Source organism: Ptychodera flava, chromosome 12 (assembly GCF_041260155.1).
Source record: "Ptychodera flava strain L36383 chromosome 12, AS_Pfla_20210202, whole genome shotgun sequence".
NCBI classification, from domain to species: domain Eukaryota; kingdom Metazoa; phylum Hemichordata; class Enteropneusta; family Ptychoderidae; genus Ptychodera; species Ptychodera flava.
The window spans coordinates 19,016,527-19,039,246 of record NC_091939.1 but is presented as its reverse complement, the minus strand read 5'-3'; the positions used below and the strand labels follow the sequence as shown (position 1 = coordinate 19,039,246).

Here is a 22,720-nt window from a genome sequence, read left to right as displayed (position 1 = left end):
TCAAAAGAATGGGCTGTATTGTGCTGAAAATAAGTTTGTTCATTGTTTGTTTTCATGTCACTGTGCGGTTTGTTAGTTTATTTTGGATACTTTGATCTATTTCCGCTGTTATTTTAGTGCTTTCGTTGTTTTTGTATTCTTTGTCGGGTAGTTTGCTTGTGAAAGAATGTAAATTTTTACTAAAGTCGTCAGTGTTGTTACAAGTGCGAACAAAAATAAGGATTTCGCCTTTGATGAAACCATGAAAGGTTCCTGTCGGGTGACACAATTCTCTATGTAAAAAATGTATCTTTTTGTTTAGTATACGTTTTAATATCGAGAATATTTTCTTTGTGATTGCACCTTTGAAAATTACTACACCAAGGAATGTAATTTCATGCTTTAAGCCTTTCAATGAAAACTTGAATGTCGGATGCATTGTGTTGATTGCATGGATGAAATTTGTAAGTTTGGTTTGCGTTCCGAAATAAATCAATACAGGCGCGAAAATCGAAATTTATTATTTCAAAAAAGCACTAGGGAATTTTTTCTACTTGATGAGGAAGTAAGTTTGGACTGTGATCGCATGTTTTCATATGGTTTGGTATCCCCAAACAGAGATTTTGACCCCGAAATCTACATTTGAAAAGAAAAGGTCATGATTTGCATAGCAAAGGGCGGGAAACTAGTCGATTGACGCGTAGAACCAGTGGTGTGATTGGCTGGAGTACGTTCTGAATACTAATTAATGCAATTGTTTTATGCAAATGAATAACTAATATGGTTGATCGATCAGAGTGTTTCTCACGTATGACGGAAACGTGATTATGCAAATTTATGCTAATATCACTAAGGACGGAGATCCCGGTGCCCCGTAGTAGCGCAGATTACATAACATGGAAACATCAATGGTCCATGAAACGTGTGGCTCGCAGTACATACAAACTTTCAACAAGTTGGTTTGCTTTTGGTAAAACTGTGCCTGTACTTAAGCGCAATTGCTAATTATTTAAAGCAAACCTCAAAATTTTGATGGATATAAATGACGTTTCAGACTGTAATGAGTGCTGTTCGGTCATCTATATAAACATATACCAACGCGTACGCCTGGCTGTTTATCCCGATGATGGCACTCAGGGAAAAGGGGTACCCATGCATGTTCCCAAAATCACAGAAACGGGGAGTTTTGTACATTACCTGGGTTCTTGAAAACATGAAAAAAAGAGTTTTTATAGCAAAGCTAATATATGACACGATTCGTCTAGAATACCCGTTTGTAATCTGGTAAATATTTTGATTTTGATATATACAGCCATGGCAGCACTAAATTGAAAATGAGATCTGAAAGGAAGGCAAGCGAAACGTTCGAACAGCAGGCCACCATGGCACAAGCAGTCGCCAGTCTATAATGGTAGCTATGAAATCGCTCTCTGTGTTTAAGATGTACTTTTGAAATAATTATGATATTAGAGATAGAATAATAAATTCAACAATTCAAGAAGCATTATTTTATTTAAAATCATTTATTATCATTTTATCAGTCTCGATAGAGAAAATTGTGAAAATGCCATCATAAAAATTGAATCAAAAGAATCAAAGCTTACCAACAGCATTTCAATTAAGTAAAATCACTTACAAGCCATAAAAAATTAACAATTATCATTTGCAGTTTAATACCTAAGTTTGATTTTCACTTGGCTATGATATAGTTGAGATCTAGTTGTTATAATTACAAAACTATACTATTACCATTCTAATGTTGATTAGTAATTGTTACAAACACACCTGACCTTACACAAAAAGCTTTCTCTTACTGTCGTGATAAGGCATTCAAATTGTAATCTTCATAAGGACAAGTCAGTTGAAAAACAACATCAACACAAAATTGAAGTATTTTTATTGGAAGATGTAGTTCGTTTTGCTCTAGTTACATGGAAGCTGCTTTTTTGCTGACATTCATGATGAATTTTTGATTTTTTATGTACATATGTTCCTACAATATATGTATGTACTGGATATATAAATCAAATAACACGTCTTGTAATTCAGTAAATTCTCAGTCGGATTCGAACTCACAACGTACGGCACCTATTCATCTAGCCAAGCCATCACAGTCAAAACCGTTCGGTCAAATACCCACCCTTAATAAAGAGTGCATGGTTGAATTACCGAGTATAAGATGTTGCAATTTTTCAAACTGTGACACCTCCACACCCTGCAAAGTACATGGGTCACTCTCACTTGAATACACGCTATCGTACATCGCACAGTTATCTTATAAAATTGCATAGGCCCAAGTTCAAGCTCACTTTCAAGGAGAAAAAGAGGTGTAAGAAGACAGTCGTGAAAAATCAAATTGAATGCGATATTCAAATTAAATCAATTTTGAAAGTCTTGTCATAACAATATTAGCAATTAGCAAAGTGTAACTCAATCCGATCAAGAATTTACTGAATTCCCTACGACTGAGATCCAAAAAAGTTTTTTTTTTTCATTGAAACAACTTTTCCTAATAATTCACAACCGCGTTTGAATTCTCCAACAATCAAATTAATCCCTCTCAGTCAAACCAGCTACTATGTCTCTACGTATGATCGTGAAGTTATCGATTATAAGTATTACTTGCAAACTAAGAAAATAACTATAAGTTCTATAAATTTGAGAAATAATCAAATTTTGTGGAAACACCAAGAGTAAAGTAGCATAAATGGCACATTAAAATATTTACTTAATGTAAAGTAAAGTATGGATACTTTTAAAATGGTCTAATACTCTCACAATAGAAAAAAATGGTCTAATACACACATAATAGAAAAAACAACAACGAACAAATGCATGGCATAAGTCAAATCTATATTGATATCCCAACCACCAAGACTAATTTAAACTCAAGTCCTATAAACGTCATGTACCAGATTTTACTTCTTTCACTTATCACGTACAACTTGATAATGTTACATTCCAACATTTTTTGGTCTTAGACTTATACTTGAATGTCGAATCGAAGACCGCCATGGGGTGACAGGAAAAGAATGCACTTCATTTCCGTTTACGAGGTGACGTGGTTGTACGTTTGTCTATGCTAATTTTAAAATAAATCTCACATAGCTAGTGCTTTAATTAACAAATGAAATTCAAAAACAATCACCACAATAGAAACAAGACAATGTTCAAATATATAGTGTAGATATATCCTACAATCACACAGTCTTAATAAAACCCTAAATGTTGCCTGCCTTCCTTTAAAAAATACACCGTTAAAATACACATAGTACGTTCAGATGGTTCGTTGATGTGTACTCCTATTTGCTTATATTGGAGGTTGACGGAGTGGAAGTTATCAACTTCAAATGCGACATGTTAAGCGCCATCTTCTGCTCCCGTCGGATGATGTAATGAATGTCTTTCTGTATAGTTATATAATAGTGATTTTAAAATATGGCACCTTAACTTCTACACTAATAATTCATTAAAAAGTCACAAATGTTACCTCATGCAATGCCTAACTTCCAAATTATCACAACACAATATTTCCTGATCACGTAGTAAAGACACTCAAGTGTCTGAAACAATCAGTAAAGTATATTTAAACAAATAGGAAATTCTAACCTGGTTTTATTGAGAAACACTGTGGAAACATTTCTGATATAGGAATGGTAATGAAATAGTGAATGACATCTTTATAACAATTAGAAAAAGCGACACCGAAATTTTTCCCGTGTTACAATGAAAACGCCATCGAATGGTCTCACTACTTTTTAAGAAATGAATCACAATATCTTGATCAGTATATTCAATTGATATGCATGATCTCAGAGTCCAACGTGTATAACAGTGTATCTGAACTTAATTACTTGCTATCTGTTCAGAAGTGATACATCGATGTGATATTCAGTGGATATACAATGCTAGTCATTGCCATAAAACACTTAAAATTTACAGGAGAATGAGCCAACTGTTAGTCTAGTAAACGAGTGGTAGAGATGAACAACTTTTAATTGTCAAAAGTAATATAAATTCAGCTATATAAGGTATTCTGAAACACTAGTTTCCCAAAACAATCCAAAACACCAAAGAAGTCCAAAACAAGCTGCATGATATTTCCAGTGTGATCGCAAATGTATGGACGCTGTGGTTGTACGTCAAAATATTAAGAAAAGCCTAATTTGTGAGGAATGTTTGTCGCCCAACTGCCTATTACACACAGCATTCTTGCTTAAAAACTGAATGTGTGTTTGTAATTGCATTACAATCACGAAGCATTTTCTTCATATCTTGTGCCCTCTTGAAGGCATAATCGTAATTGCCGAACACTCTAGCAATGCGGTCAGCCCAATGACGGATGTCACGTTCCCTCTCTGTACCAGTCACACCAACATCAACGATGACAGCGGCTGCCGCATCTCTGTGCATGTACTTCGTAAGGAACTGCGCCAGGCCTGAGTTGCTGTTTACAAGGACCGGTATTCCAGCTGCCACGGCCTCCAAGCCAGCCATACCGAACGGCTCAATGTGTGATGGGATGACGCAAAGGTGACTTTCTTGTAAATCAATTTTGATTCCGTCACTGGACAAGTTATGGACCACTTTGCAGACCAAATCACCACTAGTGACGTGCTTATTGATGAAATCACGTGCGGACTGAACCTGCTCTTTATGAACACCGCTGATTTGCCAAACTGGGGGATTCAAAGTGGATTTCAACGTCTTGAGAGTAGTTACATATTCACTCAGACCATGCGCGACCACATCATATCCTTCCAGATGGGTCATGTGATCTATTCTTCCGTAGGTGAGAATCTGTGGCTGGCAGGTAGTCGATGGTTTCTTGATTCGAAGTCGAAAGAATTCTTCATCGGGCATTGGTAAGAATAGCTCATGTTTAACGGATTCCAGCATGCTGAATTTGCCTTCAAAGTGATGATATACACGTGGTCCGACGGAGAAGACAACATGTGCTCTAGTAACCTCTGTCAAAAGGTTTACCTCCTTCTGCTTGACTCTGGTAGGTGTCAATTCATCTCTTGTAACTTCGATGTCTTCCAGTAAGGCATGATTGAAAAGGATGACTTTCTTACCCTGCTTGTGTTTACTATGTATGTCAAGGGTAACCTTGGAGGTGCTGGGTAGGTGACCTATCACGACGTTAACGTCCGGTATCTCCGTTAGTGATGGATAGTGGTGAGAAAAGTATTTAGTAAGCCAGGCTTTACTTGGTTTGTCGTTATCTTCATCATCTTTCGGTAGGATTAATTTGACTCCCCTTGATGCTGCATCATGCTTTTCTTCCTCATTTGATTCAAGGACAGTTGCGTGTACCTTTTGACCAGTTTCTGCAGCGATGCTAGATGTCAGCCTGTGGACGTTTGCTATGCCACCTTTCTGAGTGCCCCACTCGTGGAAAATAGTAAGAACACTTCCACCACTGTGGAGAAAGAAAGTATTACATTCAAATTATGCAAAATTTACTGTGACATAAATGCGTTATGATGTGAACTACGACTAAAACATCATTTTCTAGAATACACGGACTAGATAGGCAGTAATGACTGAAAATGTATACTTCACATAACAGTATGATTTCCAATCTGTGAAATATAATAGCTGATTATTTAAGGGGATATATGTATATGAAAATACAACTTGCAAACAAAATATTTCTCTTTGATGTGCTCCTACCTATGTGTAATAGTTTCCGGGTCACCAGAGCAAAGATGAACAAGGGCACTATCAGCATCCGGACTGCTTTGCGTAGTCTTTTCTGTTGTTCAACATATAGACAAAGTATCAGTACTAACTACAGGTATCTTCATAGAATGAGAATGGTTATGTTTGAGAAATAACAAAACAGGCGTAGGATCAACAATTCCGGGAAGAGTAAATGTGGAACGTATGATGTAAATATAAATACATAGAGGAATTTCATGTTGAAGGGAGAGTGCAGTGTCTTATTCTACTTTGTTCTACTTCCCGAAGCATGTTGAGATAACACAGTATTCAGCACATCAACTCGGCCTGTCCATGTCTAGGCTGCACAGCTGTTATTAACGAGTAATTTCTGGCCCGGACTTGTATTCAAATTCAAATAACTACAGTGCATTTTATACGCGTATAGACGTTGTGTTGACACGCTAAACAGTACGTGTATCAACATGCTGTTGGTAGTAGAGCTTGCAGTAGACATACAAGGGAAAACAGTAAAAAAACCACTTAACATTTCAGGAACTTCCCCTTAAAATCTAATGTTTAAGTGTATGTATGTGTGTGTGTGTGTGTGTTGCGTGCGCGCGCGCAGGTAGGTAGGTAGGTAGATAAAGTAAAGTAAGCCTTTATTGAAATCGTATCCCAATTTGGATCTTGATCATAAAGTTTTGCAAAATCATCAACAAGAGAGAATTATATATATATATATATATATATATATATATATATATATATATATATTATATATGATATAATGAGTATGTATGTATGTATGTATGTATGTATGTATGTATGTATGTGTGTATTTGTGTGTTGCGTGCAAGTGTGCATGTGTCCGTTTATTCATGCACGTATGCTTCCTGCCCTTGAACTTACATGAACACATTCTTTAGTCAGAATAGTTTCAGTGTTATGTGTACCAAGTACCATACCTCTTTTGAGAAGCATCTCAGTTTGTATTACTTCCTTTCTCAGATCAGGCCGCTTTATTTCACTAAACATTTCTTTCAGGAGTTCAAGAGAGTCTTCCGAGATGTATCCATGGTCCTTGAGATAGTGAAATAGGTCGAATCCACTTTTTATTTTCTCTCCGTCTCGTTTCGGTACTTGTTCGCCCGAGAGAAGCTGTGTCAAAACTTTGATATCATTTGAGTCTAACTGCCGGTCGAGGTGGTTGAAGAGAGAGTTAATATGACTTAGTTGACATTTGCCTGACTGTTGATCCTGCGGGCACATCATGTTGGTATTCCGTGAATTAAAACCCTTTCCTTGCTTTGGATAGGTTGCACTGCAAAAAAAAAGTGATTGAAACTAGATCAAACCAAACAGGGAAAGAAAATATTGAAACGAATGTACAAAGGAAATTTATTGCTAGAGCAGCAACGAACTGTTGTAGAACCACCTATGATATTGTAATAATCCTTCTTGAATACTCAAAAGATTACGATTATAGTCTCAGATTATAGTCTGTATAATTTTTTACCTGACGCATCAAGTGCATTGAGGAGCAAAGGTGCATTGTTTGTATTTCCGGATGTAATTTGGGCTAATGTGTAGCGTCCTGTAAGGTTTTAGCCTTTTGGTTGGCTTAAATTCATTGTTGTCATCGAATCGTTTCCAACAGTCAAACAGGAAGAGAAAAGCTACAGTTTCAGGCTAGAAATAAATATGACGGGACATTTTGTGAAATAATTAACTTTAACAAAACCATTGCTGTAACAGAAAGTATCATCACACCTTGTATTAACATTAAACGAGTGAAAAACAAAAGTAAACTCCGGTGATACAAATAGGAATAAACTAGTACTAAATCCATAGAAACAGACTTGATTGTAAAGAAAATGAGCTTGGTCACGTTGCGGTATGAGCGAAAAAGACGAGGGTTTTGGTTTTCTATGCTGGAATTATTACTTGTAACCACAGAGAAACATATAGACAGAGTGGCAACACTTGCATGCCTTTTGTTCCATGGTCCTCTCGTAAACTATTGGCTTTTCATATTAAAATGAGCTTCAAAGGTGTTAAACTTTTTGGAGGCTTTGTTTGTGGTTGATAATTACACGAGATTATGCGAAAAATACGACGAGATGGCATCGTACTGCCAGTCGCGTAGCAACCATAGTTACTTTGTGAGCTCTCAGGCAGAAACACTGCTTCACGCCAATCAAAACATAACACCCAGCAGTTTCATAAACATGTCCTTTCTTGACGCACGTGAAAAAGACGGTATGACTGACCGTAAACCATTGAGTAAAACCAGACAGTATCGATAAAAGACTTTCAATTGGTTCAAATACACTCATTATATATTCATAAAAATATGAGAGGAATTTTTAAAACGGTAAAACTCATTTTCCTGAAGCTCAAAACACTCCCGTTTTCGCCAGCACGTCAATTCTGCTCAGCACCACACGACAACAACAACACAAACTTTGCCGACATACTTTCGCTAACAATTGGCGAAAATCCGAAAATTACCGAAGGATTCATGGTCGGCACTCTTCGGAAAAGAGAGCGAGAGCAACCTCAGGCGAGGCGAACATGGATGGGTAACGTAACCGCTTCACGCCTTAAACAATACCCGTTTGCCACTCTATCTATCTTTCTCTATGTTGTAACTGAATACCCCGGGTCTCACAAATGAAGTAAAGCCCAACTTTGCTTAGTTATCCGACAACCGCTTCGCAGATTCGCGGAGCTTTTCCATGTTGTCTTCGAAGATCTAAATTGACTGTGACACAAGTATGTGGCTATAATTGTTGTCCGCCACAGTGCTGACTGATACTTTCGGAGCAGAGACTATGTTGTTGCCATAAATCCCGATGTAGTTGACTCCGTAGCAGCAACGGTTAATTGAACATTTTGCATATAGCAAAGTTCACGTCACCATAGTTGGGCGATACAGCAAGCATCTGGGAGATAGGTTTTTTGCGAGGACCTGTAACAATCATTCCAGTTTAGCGTTGTCATAATATAAGAGGAAGTTCGCGACCGTGAAAGGGGGGGGGGGGGTACGTTTCTCTGAACATGTCAGGCCTTTGTTTACGCATGTGTTTATTGTAAGCCTCTGCTTCACTTTGTATATTCCGAACCAGAACTATCCAACAAAGTTCATTCGCTTTTATTCTTTCGACTTTTCTCTTCGCTCTATTCTGTCTCGCAACGCCGTCATTGTGTTTTTCTTGATTATGGTGAACTGGTACACTGGCCAATCGAGCGAACAGGAGACTAGGAGCTGGTAGCTAGTTCAATGCATTTTGCGGAAACAACACGGTTGAACGCATACGCACATCCCGGGTGTCGTATTAACATAATGCTACACTGTACACACTAAAAACATAATATCAAAAGAACTCCGACGCCAAATTTTAAAATATTTACATTTCAAAAACTCTTGCAGGTAATCATCAGAACTTGTTTGATGGAATTTGTGTCTCTGATGAATATACACCATTCGCTACACCCTGCAATTATATGGTACACTCTCTGCGATATACATGTCATTTTGGGTAGTTTGATGATAGTGTTGTCATATGCAATTGCAACCCGGAGAGTGCCGATGTCATGGTTGAAGTTCTACATCCCCCTTTGTTGTTCAGTTCTGGCATTTTGTGGGAGAGCTCTCATCAAACATAAAAAAATGCTGAGATTAACTTGCTTTGAAAATCTTCCCATACTTTCAACTCTGTTTCTGTCTGCGTTACCTGTTTTGCTTTCTTCGACACATTTTTAACTTCTTTACTTGGGCAAAGTGATCTTGAGAGTCGCGTGTTTCTTTTTCTCCCGCAGTTAGAGAAACCCTTGCAAACTTCGCCCAAAGACAATATTCATGCTCCAGTGTACATTTCAAAACTGTGTTACCATGGACAAGACATTTCCTGCTTTATGTGACTTTGCACTGGCCACAATGTTTGCATGCTCAAGGCCATACTAATGAACAACCCCCCGCTCAGTAGTGTTTTGGGTTTTGCTCATTTATGTTTTGCTATCGTCATACTTATAAAAATGTCAAATTAGCACAAGCAAACTGTTTTTCTGTGTTTTACTGTTGTTGTTTAAAAGTTTACCATTGCTTGAAAATATTTTGACAAATATTTCATTAAAAACAATGCAAGGTACATAGGGCTAGAGTCTGTGAGTATAAAGTCTAGAGTGTAGAGTCTGGAGTCTAAAGTCTATGAACTGTGGACATGTCTCTTTATGAGTTCCCCACACATGGCAAACAAATAATGATAAATCTGTAAGTCAAATCAAATGTAAGTATAGTTCACTACGAGTACAATATATTATTCATCATGTAGGGACATCCGTGTATATGGAAATGTAACAGGAGCACATTTTTCTCCTGAAAATACTCTTACCTTTGTCTTTTGGTTTCTGATTCAAGTGAGCTAAGATTCGCACGGGTATTATCGACATCTTGACTGCTTTGGTGGACAACTTTTTCTGTTGCCATGGAAAAAGATGAAATGCACAATAATGAAGTTGAGGAGTGTCTATAAAGTGATCATGATTGTTTCTAAAAGAAAACAAAAAATGCGAAGGAACAAAACTCTCCAAAGAGACCATGTTCACCATATGATATACAAATATTAGATTCACATACATGAACATTAAAACAAAACCAAGCAAATATTTACATTATTATTATATTTTGGAAAATCGCTCAAACCTCGAAACCTACGACTGTACACATTCCCATCATCTTCATTGTTAAACCCGGTATTTTTTTCAAGCAGCAAGTGTAGGTATTTACGTACAATGTTACGTAAATACCTACACTTGCTTGCTTGACAAAAAATATTATTATAGCAAAGTTTACGTCAAATTGAATGGCCTCTGTAAAGTAGCTGTTATGCCTTACCAATAATACGACTTGCTAAATTTAGCAGTCTTACCTGTGCTAAACCACAATGTCAGATCAGGATAGGGCACCTGTGTAACACTTCTTTGGCAGATAACTGTTAGATTCCCCTCATCTTCTTTAACTGCAGTACATCCATCATCCGTGTCTTCAGAACCTGGTAGTAATTCTCCGAGACGATGACTGGAACAGCTACACTTAATGCATACCTGATATGTCAAGTTAGGAGTGTAGGTGGCAATGATGTACTTTAACTCCTTCTCAACCACACTTTTGACACTTCTAATGTTCTCAGGCTTGAACTTTGTTGTACCTGGCATTTTTGGCGTAATAAGCACCTTCAGCTCAACATCGGATTCTATCTTGCACAGGGTAACGTGGAAAGCATAATCCTTGATGAATATGCGGGCTCTGTGTTTCCGTAAGACTATTCCCCCATTTGGCCATTGCTTCAAACAGCGAACTATCAACCGATAGAAGACTCCCTCGGGAAGGAAATTCCCATGGAAGTGGAAATAGATTGGCGCACATGACTGGCTATTAGCTGGGCATATGATGCCATTTTTACCATCAGCATCTTTTTGTAGGAGGCTTGGTAAGTAGTACACGGGGTTTTCCCCGTCAGGCTGTGGCATACTGAAAAGAATGTCATAAATTTCCGTGATCTTCAAAAGAATTGCCTTGTCTTGGGGTCGATCATGACGTTTTAGGAGATAATCCAGTAATTCTTCATGTAATCTGCCTTCTTTGTGTAACTCTTGAATCAAATTGCGAATTTTTGCGGGTACCCCCTCCAGCTGATCTTCATACACCACAGACTGAGTGATTAATATCTTAAAAAGATTGACCAACCATACTACATCCAAGATGATGATGTGTTTCAGCTCAGGTATTTTTGTGAAGTGGAGTATTTCTCCGACGCTGTGATAAAATGCCAGAGCTTTCTCTATTTCGTCTTCTGTCATTTCCAACTTCTTTCCGATCTCCTTTGCTTCTTCCAAATGTATCTTCTCCTCTTGCTTCTGCCTCATTGACAATTCCAGGCGTATCCACTTAACTGGCACCTTTCCAAGGAAGAAGTACTCCATTGCATAGTCTTGCACTTTTTTTCGAAGTTTTTCAACCTGTGGATCAGGAGCATTACCATCCTCTCCTCTTGATTTGTTATCAATTGCAATCATATCAACAAGGTGATCATTAACTGCCTTTGTGGCGTGTCTGCTTATGTATTCATTGATTTCCTTAAGGCGTTTCTTCGCTTCTCTTTCAACGTCTACTTCCTGAGCATCAGGGGGACTATTACTCTAAATAGAAGAAATGTGAAACGATAAAGATGACATTTCAGGCCATGACTTTGGCAGTTTCCGTTTTTCCCTATATATGAGTGAAATCTGTGCGTACAATACACCAAATGCTGATGGCGAAACGATAACGAGAAATAATCATGACCATGTTCATCAGTTCATTGTTTAAAGTCTTATCAATGCATACACTTTTGGATTTGATATGTTGAACATATCGGGCTGTGTATGAGCACGACAAGCCATGTGGCATGGAAACTAGTTTGTTCTCGATGACACGTGAAGCTACGGTATAATAAATAATTTTATCAGATCAACCAAATGTACTAGCAATCCAGTGCGGCCTATTTTACATTTATCGCACAATGTCTTTGCAAGTCATTAAACACAACCAAACATCTTCCCCTTTATGCAGGACACGACTGCAATTTGCGTCATTTGCATTTGTAAATTTGCGTAACATAATGTACATTCCATGTACATTTGACTCTTTCTGTCACCAAAACCTGTCCGTTTAATTTCGTAAAATTCCTGTTTAGATGAAGAAGCAAAGGAGTATGTATTTGTAGGAAAAAGTTTTTTGTATTAGTATTATTAGTATTCAAATGTCGTCAACAGTTAACGTTCGTTTTAGCCAAGTACAACAGGAAATAAGGGGTTCATGTTAACCATACCTCCCTTAGCAAGTCTTTCTTCGTTCCTATGAGAATGACTGGTGGCGCTGGCGTGTTCTTAACACTTCCGTCTGAAGATTCAATTCTTATGTTAGATCCAGGAATGGCATGGGTATGTATGGAGTTCATCCAAAACGACAGGAACTCTGAAGCAAAATAAATTGATATATAAGCCCTATATCAATCCACAAAGGCCAGGAATTTCTAATGTTCAAATATGTAAATTGTAGGATTAGCTTGCAGGATGCGAGTTTCGCTGGCTTTGGCTGTCTATAAGGTCTCACCAGCTACCGTGTCCTTTGTCAGGTGGTGATAATAAAAACTATGAGTACTGTCGACTACGAATATGTCTTTGTTCATATCATGTAACCTCAGATTTTCACATGTTCACTCAATATACTGCCTCTATATGAACTTCACGGATTTTACAGACGACAGACATTTTATAAAAAAAGTACATACAGTGTGTGGACATGATGCAATAAATGTTGGAATTGTATGGCCACAGTTGGCCTTAGGGAGGTTAATGCTAAAATTAAAAAAGATCTGAAAACAAAAAGTGAGAAATCTTGCTATCTTAGGATGGTGATGATGTAGGAATAGCAGAAATAACAACAACAGAATGGAGACAAGTGGCATTTGGTCTGCAGAACATGAAGTACATGGCCGCGTACGTCTATAATTGTCACTATCCGACACTTACTCGTGAACACGTGGTGCAATACATATTCAGTATGCAAATCTGATACCAAGGATTTGAACATAAAGCTTTACGCGTATATCACCATTAAAGGCAATACATTCGAACAGAGAGCTATCTAACATTCATAAACCAAAGCAACACCTGTCAAAAAGTGATACAATTATCCAATAAAATTGCGGTAGTATTTTACTGAAAGGTTTACCATACATATTAGTACACAGTTTTGAAATTTAAAACTAAATTTCTCATTGGTCAATTATGACACAATGACTTACCCTTCACAGTCCACTCATCTTTAATAACGGTGGACATTATTTCATCGAGGGGTTTTGTGAGGTCCGTTACAAGGGCAAAAATAACTCGATTGCCTAGAAATACCTGTGAATAGAAGCCATCAAAAGATTGGTAAAATATCCGAAAAGGATCCATGTAAACAGAAACAGAGACAGATAAGGAGGGTGGTTAGGAGAGGATATCTGAAATATACACAGAAGAATTGACTAGAGAAAAATCTAATTCCAATAATATTTCGAACAGGTTTTCTCCTCTAATTTTCAAATTTGAAATGAGCAGAGACAATAAAACTAACTGCAAAACACTTTTCCACGTCTTGTTTGCAAAGTAATTGTGCAAATGTCAGAAAATAAAAATCTTTACGGCCAAAGCGATATGCGTTACAAAGTCAAACTACGTAAATACGATACCGATATCAAAGTTTCTATTAACACATAGTGAACCAAAAGCATATATATCACTGATTATTTTTGTTTTGAAAGGATTAGTTTGAATACAATCTGATTAAAATCAACATGACACGGCGACATTCCATCTTTGCTTGCTCTTTGCTGCTCGTGTTAGCTGTTGGTCGCCGCGATACATCTCGCACTTTACAAGGGCCAATAAAGTTGTATATTAGAATACATCCAAAATTGCTCATCACCTAGGAAATACGCAATCTACTTACTAAGTACTTTTACTTATAAATGAAATGTTGATACGCTTCTTTACCAATCAGACACACGGATAAATTCACATTTACTTGCAAATCAAAGCAAGTCAGGCGTCGATGGGCAGGGAAATCACAGAATGCTCAGTTGTATAACGTCTCTTTAATCAAAGTTATATTACTATGGACGACATGACCCTTTGATCTTCCCATGCATTTCATACAGAATAATCCATCACTGCCCCATTGTTCTCATGCTCATTCGTAAACTACCACACTGTTATTCGAATGTAAAACTTACAGTAAACCTAACAGATTTATGAATGTAATTAATTAATTTAACAAAAAGTCTTGCGTTTTCTAATTTGTATCTGGAAAAGCAGCGTGGCGGTTTACTTATGTGTATAAACAAGTCATGCATCATGATTCCTTGCGTAGAGACAGACACAAACCAATTTGTGCAAATTGAATCTTTGTACATTAACAATCATATGTTTATGGTCATGTGTTTGAAACATGCTCTGCACAAACACAAATAACATCGTTTGTAGATTATTTGGAAAATTGAGCTTCCATTTGGATAAAAACAACCAAGAACGATTGTATATATTGCAATACTTTTCTCTTCCGAATGAGTATTACGTTGATTTCTCTCGCGATCCACGGAATCCCACACAGTGACGCCCCAATCGATAAATTTTCAAGTATTTCTTGGTTAAAGTGAATGTTGAAGTTCAGCTAATCTGTTTGCGCTCACTGGTTCAGCAAAATATGACACTTCTTGTTTTTTCTGTAAGTTTAAAATATACAAACTAGGGAATGTTAAAATTGGAAAGATAGCACTTAACGTCACAGCCATTTTCGTCTTCTGAAATATCAGAGAAGCTAGAACATCACGTCCATCCATTACAAGAATTTTGACCAAAATGAAATGGAGGACTATCCGCGTGTCCAGATAACTAATACTACCAAGTGAGCATGTTTTTAATGGGCCAATGCGAACGAAAGCATTGCAACTAACTCATGTGTAAATCAGTATTGTCCGCAGTTTACCATTTTGTCATGAACTGGAATTAGTCAGTAAGATCAATTTGATATTAAGCTTTACTACATTCGTGGTATAAATTGATGTTGGTTTAAAATGGAAACACTTTCGGTCAGAAGCACATAACTATCACCCGGCCAACGGCGCTTCAAATGGCGTTTACAAGTTTTAGACTAAGTGTGCGCATTTTCCATAGTAATTACTGCACTTACTTAAAACATATTCATCAATTGAAGAAAATGCAACGACATAACTGAAACAGTAGTTCTCATCGTAGGCTTTCAAAATACAACAAGCTTACAATACGGCTAGTTTTCAATCGGGTTTGAACCCACAACATACGGCATCAGTCGCCTAGCGGAGAGGCCACAGAGAGAACCGCTCGGCTAAATCTCCACTCCCAAAAAAGAGTGGTTCAATAGCCGGCTAAGTTGTTACATTTTTCTGACTGAGACCGCTCCACACGTTGTAGAGTTCGTGAAGCACTCACTCACGCATGCTCACTATCACACATCGCACATACAAACATTATCGAAGCGAAGAAACGAATTTCATCGCTTTAACTGGGCGAACGATTACCTCGGGGACAATTCTGTCCACCAGCAGAGTTACCAACCCAGGGTAGAAAATACGGCTAGTTTTCAATCGGGTTCGAACCCACAACGTACGGCATCAGTCGCCTAGCGGAGAGGCCACAGAGAGAACCGCTCGGATAATCTCCACTCCCAAAAAGAGTGGTTCAATAGCCGGCTAATATTTAAGTTCCCAAATGGACCCTTCGATATTACGCAGCCGAGCTAGTGCTGGCCATGACTTTAGTACCGCAATCGCTACTGCCGCGCCCGGTAATACCCAGGTGGGTGCGTACTGGTAGCCGACTTCTGAACATTAGACTCTTCAGTTAATGTCAAATATTGGACGGTATAGGTTAGAGTAGATATCCGGCAGCTTGTTTTATGTCAATAATATAACACCTCTTCTAGGTAAGAGTTTGTCATTGAAAGGGTGTAGTTTTATTTTTATTCAATACAGGAGCATGTCGAGCTTCTGCCACTTCCAACATTTCTATTGGGCTCCAACAAGACAATATTGTCATTTTATCCATTATTATCCGATAAAAAAACTTTCCGGGCATCTGCCACTTCCAAACGATCTCAGACTCTAAATTAAGAAGTCTTACGATGCTATCGATTTTATCCTAAATTTTAATTCAACTAATAACTAGTATCATAAGCTTGTAGTTCGAAAGGTCAGACAATATTATCTGATGTGCCTATATATCATCGTAATACCGGTACCAAGCCACCAACACCTTGGTGGCTGGGAATATGATGTGTGAAGAAAAACATTCCACTGATACATGCCTTTGAAAAAACTATGTACAGCAGTTCGGATGACTTGCCGAATGTCGACAAAATCCACACCTTTCAAACTTTAGATTGCGCTTACCAATACTATGTTATGAAGGAAAATTATTGTCGTTATTCAAATGCTATGACATTTTGAGCCGTCTGTCTTGCTTTTCTGCAGATCATACACATAAAGATATTGATTTTATTTACTCGATCGAACATACAGTGCAGCTCTAAGATGTCCGATGTATCGCCGGGTATGACGTCTGTGATCTAGCTATACGACCACCTCAGCAGTGGACAGTCATATCACGTACTGCTAAGTGCTTGTGGACCGTTGGGAAGGGGTCGACCGGAGATGATCACCCGCAAGACTATTGAGAATAGCAAAAGCTTTCATGACTCGGAATTTCATTCGACATGTCTTCATTTTATCTCATCATTGCTGTCATACTTTTTGCAGGAATGACACAATTATTGTGAGAATATAAATTTTTTTACTAAATTTTTTACGTGCACACGGTTTCGATCACAACAGATGCATTAAAAACTGTTGATTGAGACGGATTCGTCACCACCTGGCCAGTGACTAGAAATAAACAAAAAAAAATGCCAGGACTCAAACCACAACAGATTACAGAAATTGATACGGAGCAATCTGATTTGGAAATACATGATAACATAGTTGCAAAAGAAACGTAAAAACAAACCAAAAAACCAACTTAAAAACGCGACAAGCAAGGATGATCATGACTCGGCAGAAAAAACAACCAACTGATATAGACAATATTGTGCAAAACATGTTTCAATGGCAATAAAAATAAAGTGAAGATAATGTCTTTTTCTTTCAAAAATCGAAAAACCTATCTTAGTGTTACCAATTGCAAGCATGGTAAACACAATTGTACAGCACTGCGGTCACTATTATATGAGCAGCCAATCCGATACGTGGAGTTGCCACTCGTTATTACAACCAAAACTTTCCGATTGATCGGCTGTACTGACCTATGTGTTTGATAAGAAAGAGTCGATGTGCAGAAGATTAGTTTGAAATACAGACCTGGTGGGTTATGTAGTACACACTTTGTCCTGCAAAGTCCCACAGGCTGAAGTAAATATCAGGTTTATCAACATTATCAACTTCTTGGACGCGCCGGATCAGTCTTCTGTTAGCTTCTGTCAATCGCCGATGAAGACGTCCTTTTACGTCTTTCATCTTTTCCCCTTTTAACTTTAGTGCATCTATAACGTTCGCAACTTTTGCTGGAATCAATTCTGATTTTTCCTTGGATACATCCACTTTCTCATTTGCCATTCCAACAGCTAAGACATCTTCAAGTATCTCCTGTGTTTCCTTGATGGATTTTTTACCTTGGTACTTGGTGTTTAAATCTTATTGAAAAAATGGGAAAAATTACATAGGGCAAAGCTTGTCAGGTGTATAAAATGAAGATGTGCGATTAATGTGGGCAATACTTGAGATTAAAATTGCTGGACTTGTAAGCTAAAACCCATCGTAGTATCTACGCTGGTATACACTCGTCAGTATGGAGGAGACTGTGATTGAATGGCTAGTCATGTGATGAACGAAAGTAATGTAGAGGTTTTGCATGCATGCATACATGGAAAGGTACATTGTAACAATGTACCTTCCTTGTGACAATTATTCTATCGCGTGAAGCATGAGTTCGTGCGCAATGTTTTACATCTCTGACTTTCACTGAAACATCATCTTTGTGCAGGGTATTTTGGTGACTAGTTTTTTAAGCCATAAATCTGCTAACTACACCTAAGCTTGGCTAAGGTCATGACTTGTATAAACTGCCGGGCATGGTGTCCATACCACTAGAATTTAGGCTCCATTTACCTTGTCATGGAAGCACTCCGACAACACTTACATATTACTCAGACCTGCATTCTTGAGAATTGTTATATTATTTGTAAATGTAAGGAATCTACCTGACAATAAGGATTAAACATTATTCTATTGTTTCAGCATGCCAACATTTGCCTGCATTATGCAATGGTAGTTTTTGTAAACGTATTGCAATGACACAGAGAGTGAATTGTTGATTAATTAACGGTACATGTAGGTGTAAACCATTTGTATCATTGCCTGAATTATGTAGCTGCATTAAAGTTTTGTATCAATATTGCCCCTCTCATTTTCATGGTCACTTCACATTTTATGAAAACGATGTCACACCCAGTTGCAAGTGTCAATATTACGGTCGTATTGTTGTACTTAATTATCAGGTACAAACGGAACATAAATAAGATGTCTGTCCTGCCTCTCTGTCTGTTAGCGCGATATCTCAAGAACGGCATATTGGATCAGAATCAAAATAATACTGTACATAGATTCTGTTTGGAAATAACAAGAACTGACAAGTTTTTGGTGGCTCCTTCGCATCATGAATGATTTTAGTAAAAGCGACCTAGCGGCCGATATAGCTCCGCTGCGTTTATGTAGAGAATAACTATTTTTGACACATGTTGATGAAGAAGGGTGGAAATCTTTGATAGCTCGATGCAGTGGCCAGAAAAAAGTGGCTAAAATAAGCTGCAAAAATACGAAATTGAAGATTTCATCATACTTTGAATGTATCACATAGGATCATCCCTAAGAACATGTCAACCAAAGCTATCTGATGAAGAGTTTTTGAGAATAAATTTTTTGACCAAAATGGCAACAATTGCCCCCAAAAGTAAAAATTGCAGATTTCATCATAATTTCAAAAGATCAAATTAGTTCATCTATAGAAACCTGTATACCAAATTTCAAAGCTGTTAGACAAGTACTTTTAGAGAAACGCATTTTTTGACCAAAAATAGGAAAAATTGCCCCAAAAATTCAAAATTGCAGATTTCATCATAATTTCAATAATATCATTTAGTTCATCTATGAAACCTGTATACCAAATTTCAAAGCTATCAGATGAGTAGTTTTGAATATACACATTTTTTGACCAAAAATGGCAAAAATTGCCCCAAAAATACAAAATTACAGATTTCATCAGATATTCAATATATATTACTTAGCTCATCTGTAGAAACCTGTATACCAAATTTCAAAGCTATCAGACCAGTACTTTTTGAGAAACACATGTTTTGACCAAAAATGGCAAAAATTGCCCCAAAATTACAAATTGCAGATTTCATCATAATTTCAGTAATATCATTTAGTTCATCTGTAGGAACCTGTATACCAAATTTCAAAGCTATCGGATGAGTAGTTTTGGAAATACACATTTTTTGACCAAAAATGGCAAAAATTGCCCCAAAAATACAAAATTACAGATTTCATCAGAAATTCAATACATATTACTTAGTTTATCGATAGAAACCTGTATACCAAATTTCAAAACTATCAGACCAGTACTTTTTGAGAAATAAATTTTTTGACCAAAAATGGCAAAAATTGCCTTAAAAATGCAAATTTGCATATTTCTGCACAATTTGAACAAATCTGAAATAGATCATCCCTAGGGACCTATGTACCAAATATCAAAGCTATCTGACTGGCAGTTTTGAAGAGGAGATTTTTAAAGATTTTTTTAACAAAAATGAAAAAAATTGCCTTAAAAATACAAATATGCAAATTTCGCTACAATTTGAACAAATCTGACTGAAGTCACCCTAAGTAAACTGCATATCAATTTCAAAGCAATCGGACAAGCGGTTTCAGAGAAGAAGATTTTTTTACCAAAAACACCAAAAAATGCCCCAAAAATACAAATATGCAAATTTCACCATGATTTGAACAAACTGAAGTGAGGTCACCTTAAGTGAACTGCATATAAAATTTCAAAGCATTGGACTTGCGGTTTCAGAGGAGAAGGCAATTGTTGACGGACAACGGACGATGACGACGGACGACGACGACGGACGACGGACGACGACGGAAAATCAACCTATTTGATAAGCTCCGCGTCGCTGACAGCGGAGCTAAAAACCCAGATATATTTTGATTATGGCTGCAAACAGTTTGATAAGATTTGCTAAAAAAGTTGATCACACGGGGATATAAAAGCCGTCAAAGACATTTAAGGGGTGACATGAGAGTTAATTGTAAAGTTGCATATTTGATGAACTTTCCTAATAAGGTGTGTATATCTGGATTTACTCAACCAAGGTTGACGAAATTTGCCATTTATATCAAAGATATTATGAACCAACATTATGGAAGCCAGTCAGCATTTTACCGTGGATCAAAGTTCACGAAACTTCCTACCGTCATATAACGTTATTGAAAGGCATTCGGAACATCTATCTGGAATGACTTTATCAAAGACAACAATACTTCCTATCATAGAGAATGATAGATAGAGTGGCAACGGGTATTGTTTAAGGCGTGAAGCGGTTACGTAACCCATCCATGTTCGCCCTCGCCTCAGGTTGCCCTCGCCTCTCTTTTCCGAAGAGTGCCGACCATGAATCCTTCGGTAATTTTCGGATTTTCGCCAATTGTTAAGCGAAAGTATGTTCGGCAAAGTTTGTGTTGTTGTTGTCGTGTGGTGCTGAGCAGAATGACGTGCTGGCGAAAACGGGAGTGTTTTGAGCTTCAGGAAAATGAGTTTTACCGTTTTAAAAATTCCTCTCATATTTTTATGAATATATAATGAGTGTATTTGAACCAAATTTGAAAGTCTATTATCGATACTGTCTGGTTTTACTCAATGGTTTTACGGTCAGTCATACCCTCTTTTACACGTGCGTCAAGGAAGGACATGTTTATGAAACTGCTGGCGTGTTATGTTTTGATTGGCGTGAAGCAGTGTTTCTGGCTGAGAGCTCACAAAGTAACTATGGTTGCTACGCGACTGGCAGTACGATGCCATCTCGTCGTATTTTTCGCATAATCTCGTGTAATTATCAACCACAAACAAAGCCTCCAAAAAGTTTAACACCTTTGAAGCTCATTTTAATATGAAAAGCCAATAGTCTACCGAGACGACCATGGAACAAAAGGCATGCAAGTGTTGCCACTCTGTTTATATGTTTCTCTGTGTCCCTATGTACAATGAAGATACTATAATATTATATTATTGGAAGTCGTTTATCATTTTTGCTTCAGCTAATCACTAATTTGTATTTTTAACTAAGTTTCGTAATTAGGAATACATGTCTCGACTTATTTGATCAAAATTGACGAAAATTGCTTTGTACTTTGAAGATATTATGATACATTATTGAAAGTCATTTAGCATTTTTACTTCAGCTTATTACAAATTTGCATATTTAATGAACTTTCCTAATGGGAGATATGTATCTGATATCTGATATGTATCAAAGTTGACGAAATTTATATACTGAAAAACAGGAGCTTTTACAGTTTACATCTGATCTTTCATAGGCTAGTGATTCACACATCTTAAGTAAACCACTTGTTACTGACCATGTTTTTATTTCATGAAGAGTTCTAAAATTGCAATCACATTAACTGAATATTTAACAAATATTTCTCTTTCAGTGTTGCAAGAATTGGAAAGGTCAAATGTACAAAGCTTCTGTGGATTATGCTATAGGGTAAGTTGACTCTGGCCAGGAAAGACAAATAGATATGTCAGAAACAAAAGATATGCCCCATTCCAAATTTTCATGAAATGACTCCTAAATAAACAGTGTACATTATGCAGATTAATAATGGCGGTTTCACCTTATCTTTTGAACATGGTATGCAAATATCATTACCTTTAATTATCCATTCCGTAATATCGATGTTGTAAATATCAGCTCCATCAGTACTCAGGTGTCTTTCTTCAAAAGGCTCTTTGAAAAGACTTCTTTTGGTTGATGTCTTTCCTGTACCAAATGCGCCCACTAGCATAACACGACCCCGGTAAATCTTTTTGACGGCACCTTTACTGTGTGCTGATTCTTGCAATCGCTTGTAAAACCTCTGATGGTACAAGTAATATCACAGTACGTACATTATAACCTCACTGTTCACTTACCTTTCTTTACTACGCGGAGTATATCACACCGGTACATCGAAAATAACAATGTTATATTTGCAATTTATCACATGAACTTGCCCGAATCGCCACCTGTGTGACGTAGAACAGGAGTGATAAGAAATCCGAATCACACCTGTTCTACGTCATCAACCGGAACTTTTTTCCTGCATGGTACCGTTCATACATGCAGGTC

At 37.3% G+C, this 22,720-nt stretch overlaps 1 protein-coding gene across 1 annotated transcript; it reads right to left on the bottom strand.

The window, feature by feature from the left end:
* Positions 1–1,467: 1,467 nt before the first annotated feature.
* LOC139145290 (uncharacterized) lies at positions 1,468–22,477 on the bottom strand. Its single transcript, XM_070716338.1, has 9 exons — positions 22,262–22,477; positions 17,628–17,959; positions 13,500–13,602; positions 12,522–12,667; positions 10,581–11,850; positions 10,044–10,128; positions 6,615–6,970; positions 5,659–5,740; positions 1,468–5,404 (listed from the first exon to the last, which is right to left on the bottom strand). Exons 1-9 carry the CDS (start codon positions 22,395–22,397, stop codon positions 4,177–4,179), a joined length of 3,738 nt encoding a protein of 1,245 aa, XP_070572439.1. The 5' UTR covers positions 22,398–22,477; the 3' UTR covers positions 1,468–4,176.
* Between the last annotated feature and the right edge of the window lie 243 nt (positions 22,478–22,720).

What these genes read in the sequence shown, in the direction of transcription:
- LOC139145290 (XM_070716338.1), bottom strand. Translation starts at nt 22,397, where the DNA reads ATGCTAGTGGGCGCATTTGGTACAGGAAAGACATCAACCAAAAGAAGT. An exon ending in TACGGAATGGATAATTAAAG is followed by an intron (nt 17,960 to 22,261) that starts GTAATGATATTT and finishes TTTTTCAATAAG; the next exon opens with ATTTAAACACCAAGTACCAA. An exon ending in AGAAAGACTTGCTAAGGGAG is followed by an intron (nt 11,851 to 12,521) that starts GTATGGTTAACA and finishes TCTTCTATTTAG; the next exon opens with AGTAATAGTCCCCCTGATGC.